At 39.9% G+C, this 5,177-nt stretch overlaps 1 protein-coding gene across 1 annotated transcript; it reads right to left on the bottom strand.

Moving 5' to 3' along the window:
• On the bottom strand, positions 1–3,064 carry LOC107684882 (cellular nucleic acid-binding protein-like). The gene is made up of 5 exons (XM_016481256.1): positions 2,987–3,064; positions 1,771–1,882; positions 1,632–1,697; positions 1,326–1,524; positions 1–978 (listed from the first exon to the last, which is right to left on the bottom strand). Exons 2-5 carry the CDS (start codon positions 1,877–1,879, stop codon positions 861–863), a joined length of 492 nt encoding a protein of 163 aa, XP_016336742.1. The 5' UTR covers positions 1,880–1,882; positions 2,987–3,064; the 3' UTR covers positions 1–860.
• Between the last annotated feature and the right edge of the window lie 2,113 nt (positions 3,065–5,177).

Here is a 5,177-nt window from a genome sequence, read left to right as displayed (position 1 = left end):
TTCCTCATCCTCCTCCAACTTTATTGACAGTTTAAAATTACATATCTATGTTCTAGGACTTAAGTTGCAATTTCCTTCCGACTTAAAAACTGAGTACAAGCAATGATATTCTTACAGTAGTCCAAGTGATATTGTACAAAAATATCTGATTTCTGTGAAAACATTCTTTTTTGCTAATTGTTGCTAATTTCACGTCTCTCTATTGTACTGGATAATTTAAGGTAGAAAGGACTAAAATTACTCTGAAGTGTTCAGCATTAACAAGCACTGTTTGCTGAACCCTCAAACAGGACTTTTTAGAAAAAAAGTCAAACTGAATAAAAATACAGACTCAATGTATGATTTCTGGAAGTCAAATTAATTCAAATATACCAATATAACATTTCCTTGTAGACACACAACACTCTGCTGTGAGCTGCTAGTGGGCACCAGATCATAATGGACTTCCTGCGATGATAATGGTCTTCTTTCACTTTTCTCCGTAGAACCACAAAACAAAACACCAGAATTGAGTCTTCGCCTGACTTCTCTCTTACACTTGATCTAAGGTTCACTTCCGTGAGCCCAGAGGTTCCCTGTGGCGCGGGATGTCCCAGTAATGGATCTTTTCACCAATGGCATGGAAAGGGGTCCCTTAACAAAGCATCATTCATTACACCTCTACCTAAATAAACATTTCGTTTTAAATGCAATATGATTTTTCTTTTTACCCCTTTTCTGCATAACAAAGGAAAAACAAAACTCAAAGCTGCTCACTGGCCTGGGAAAGGCCTCTGTTTGCCAGCCTTTGGCCAATGAAGAGGATTCAGAGAAGAGAAACAACCATCAATCAGGAAAGGAGGGGCGACAGAGGAAGGAAGTTACGCAGACGCTTCAATGGTGCATTCTCTCGCCAGGTGACCGGTCTTGCCGCAGTTGTAGCAGTTCACCTCAGTCGCCTTGCTGCACTGCACTGCCACGTGACCGATCTCTCCACACCTGCAAACCAACACGCATTTTAGTTTCCCGCTGAACTCAAAGCCTTCAGTTCTGTACTTCACGGTCTTAAAAAGTAGTAGTCATTTACCCCAAAATATAAACTGTATCATTTACTCTCATTCATGTCGCCATGCCATTAAAAACTTGTAAGCTATTTTTTCTGTTGAACACAAAAAAGTTTTTAAAGAAGCACGAGTCTATAATGACAACATCTGTAGCACACACTCACATGGTGCATTGTGTTCGGATACTACGCACAAAACAACCTTATGCGCCATGACATTATTAAACATTTTTTATTTTGGGGTGAACGATTTCTTTACACGTCAAGCTCTGATGGGACTTACCGGTAACATTTCACCTTGTCACATAGCTTCTGGATGTGTCCGAACCCCCCACAGGAGTAGCACTTCTGCTCGTTGCCGTGGTCACAGTCGCGTGCCACATGACCGGCTTTGCCGCAGTTATAGCAACACTGCTCTCTCTCCTTCTTGGGTTCTTTGCAGTCTCTGGAAATATGGCCACTCCTGTGGCAATTGTAGCATGCTGTATTTGAAGCAGGAGAAAGCTTTAATAAACAATGTAGATTACCAACAATGCAACAGATCTTAAAGTTCTTACTAATCAAAGTGCAGTGAGGCAGAGCGTCTTACCATCCTCAGTCTGTTCGCAATCTCTCGCAATGTGGCCCTGCTCTCCACACCTGTAACAGAACAGATCTACAGAGAAAGATCTTAGTTAGACTGCATCTGTCTCGAAGCAGCGCTGTTTGAATAACTGGAGAAGCCCTACCCTTTCCTCGTCCCCGGCCCCGGCCACGACCTCGACCAGCATTAGGACAGTTTTTGATCCAGTGTCCAGAGCGGCCACATCCAAAGCACTCGCTGGCACTCATGTCCATTATCTGTGGAGACAGAGCCACAAACTCTGGTTTCATTCATGCTAACCACAGAGTGCTCATTGTTCAAAACAGTGTAAGCTGCTCATGGGGTAAAGACAAGCATTACCAAATATCTTTACATGGGGAGTCTAAGTTTAGGTTTATTTTCATTGTGACATTTTTATTGCAATTTTAAAAGGGTTCCTATATTTGCAATCTCTGTATTCATATATCATGCAGTCTAAGCTTTCTTTCATTCCACAAAAATAAAAAATATTGGGTCAATCACTGGAATTGAACTTTGTAGTGTGAGCTTGCTAGCACATTTATGACACCCAGTAATAACTTGATCATTTTAATGGAAACAATCCAAAAGACATAAAATCAAAAAACTAAAGCATCTACTGTAAATGGCAATGCTGATGGCACGTGTCCTACCACCAACACTACTGCTGAAGACCTTAAAATCTAACACAATTAACAGGGTTTTCACAGTAAAAAAAAAAAAAAAAAAAAAAAAAAAACTTTAAACACTCATCACTGTATTTAAAAAGAGGTTTCATGAAGGGCAAAACACCTACATAACGGTTTAACAACTGTACAAATCATCAGATCACGTATCAGCCTATGGAAACACACTACATGAACGAAATTGCTTTCATCAGGAATAAATTAGCGCAGTATGCATATGAAATATGCATGATCAATGCATGCGTTTAGAGATGTATAGCTGTTAAATGATACATGACTGAAGGAAAGTCACATGGTAATGCTCCACAGCCTTAGAACCTCAACACTGGGCCTCATCATGCATTTTCACACAAAGATTTCACACAACACTCAACGCTATCGCTATTCTGTCGCGATGTGTGTATTCATGAGCTGCTGCGGGTTTTATTTTTGGAAACGCACATGTGCACGTGCACTTATATGAGACTTTCCCGCGCAGCCACGAGCTGTAGCAGGCCTCAGCTAGCTCAACGCGCCTGATTAAACACACTCAACGCACACACGAACCCTGCGGTTAACATAATCACAGCTGACATTAAATGTGTAACGGATCATTGAGTTAATATGGACAAAATCAGTTGGAAATGTGGGTTTATCGCTGATAATATGTGTACTCACCTATAGCGGAACACTAGCCTGTTAGCTGCGACTCACTGCTGTTTACTCCTCCCTTCAGCACTGCGCATGAATCCGCTGAGCGACAGATACAGTAGCCAATAAGAGATCACGATTCAGAGCGGGATGACCAATGAGGATCGAGTGCCTGGAGACGCCCCTCCATTCTGACCAATCGCTGATCGAAAAGAGACACTGTCCTGCCCACAGCAGCAACACTGCCGTGATGTTCAGAACGGAACATTACAGTTCTGTTTTCTGTCGCTGTCGAGCTCTGTAGTCTATTATAATGTACACAGAGAACTACTGAAATAAATAACACGTGTAGCAGGCGGTGTGCTATTACAAAAATAGCATGTAGTACGTTTATACACATCCTACAACGCAGTGTTGGGGGTAACGCATTACAAGTAACGCACGTAATCAGATTACTTTTTTCAAGTAACTAGTAAAGTAACGCATTACTTTTTAATTTACAAGAAAATATCTGAATTACTTTTTCAAATAAGTAACACCAGTTATACTTTGCTTCCCATTTATTGATTGAAAGCTCTCCTGTCCCCTTGTTGAGAGAAATCGGGAGTAAGATGTTACTGTAGTTCTAGAATAAATGTGAACATGCATTAATTCATCTCACCCACAAAAAAAAAATCAGATTTACTTTTCCTCAAAATTAATAAAAACAGTTAAAAGCAACTCAGAATATGACTCAAAGCTGCAATAATTAAATATGCTAAATAATACAAATATCCTTTATGTATTTGGGGAAGTTGTGGCCTAATGGTTAGAGAGTCGGACTCGTAACCCAAAGGTTGCGGGTTCGAGTCTCGTACCGGCAGGGATTGTAGGTGGGGGGGAGTGAATGTACAGCGCTCTCTTCCACCTTCAATACCACGACTGAGGTGCCCTTGAGCAAGGCACCGAAACCCGGACTGCTCTCCGGGCACCACAGCATAAATGGCTGCCCACTGCTCCGGGTGTGTGTTCACGGTGTGTGTGTGTTCACTGCTGTGTGTGTGCACTTTGGATGGGATAAATGCAGAGCACTAATTCCAAGTATGGGTCACCATACTTGGCCACATGTCACTTCACTTTCACTTTCACTGTCACTTAATCCTATTTTATTAACCAATTTACTGCTGACCTTCGGTGATCCAATTCAACCATACTAATAAGCACAAATTACACAAAATAAACTAACATTTCTTCTTTTTTCATTGCTGAAGAGTGTTGAACTTTCTTCTTCTGTGTATATTGTACAGACGTTAATTTACATTTCCTTCAGCCTGAGGCTTTTGGTGTGAAAGGGCTTTTATATTTGCCAAAAATATAACTTTTTATATTAAAAGCAAACAAGCAAGCCCAGCCCAGATTTAAAAAGTAATGCAAAAGTAACGTAACACATTACTTTCAATAAAAAGTAACTAAGTAACGTAATTAGTTACTTTTTTAGGAAGTAATGCAATATTGTAATGCATTACTTTTAAAAGTAACTTTCCCCAACACTGTTACAACGTATCAGAGTTCAGTTATGGGGCACAACTCAAACTGACTCTCAAAAGAGAGTTATTAATTATTGTAACCAGCAGTTCCCTAGAGACAAACCTAGCTAATCTTTTTTAAATAATAGTAGGAGTAGTATGCGGTCGGACTTCAGCAAAGCTGTGAACTAAGCACTGCTCTTACTATTCCGGTCATGTTTTACAAAGCATAAATAGTAAGAATAATATGGTAGAATGCTATTTGAATTCAACAATATTAATTTATGAAATAATACATTTTGAAGTCAGTGTCAGCCTATTAAAAACAGTTACTAAGCATTTAAAACGATAAAAAGTGTCTTAAAAACAGCATGCATATCCACAAAGTCCTACTCTAGCTTCAGACAGTAAGTGCGCTGCCTCCTTTATTAGCTACAAACACTCAATCCTAAAGTCTTATTGGAAAAACAGGCAATCATTGTTCATTTTCATGGCTTTTCATCATATTATACCTACGTTAGCAACATGGCCATGCCCTGAATGTTTTTAAATTATATTTCAGAATAATTCACGATTGCGTTCAGTCATATAGCCATTATGAATTATTCTGAAAAATAAAAAATACAATCCCGTCAGAAGTGCCCTCTGTCACTCAAATATCAGTGCGTGTGTGTGTGTGTGTGTCTGTGTGTGTGTGTGTGTGTGAGTGAGTG

This window comes from Sinocyclocheilus anshuiensis, unplaced genomic scaffold, assembly GCF_001515605.1.
Source record: "Sinocyclocheilus anshuiensis isolate Anshui unplaced genomic scaffold, SAMN03320099.WGS_v1.1 scaffold429, whole genome shotgun sequence".
NCBI classification, from domain to species: Eukaryota; Metazoa; Chordata; class Actinopteri; order Cypriniformes; family Cyprinidae; genus Sinocyclocheilus; species Sinocyclocheilus anshuiensis.
Note: the sequence above shows the minus strand (reverse complement) of the source record. Positions and strands in the feature narration are given on the sequence as shown.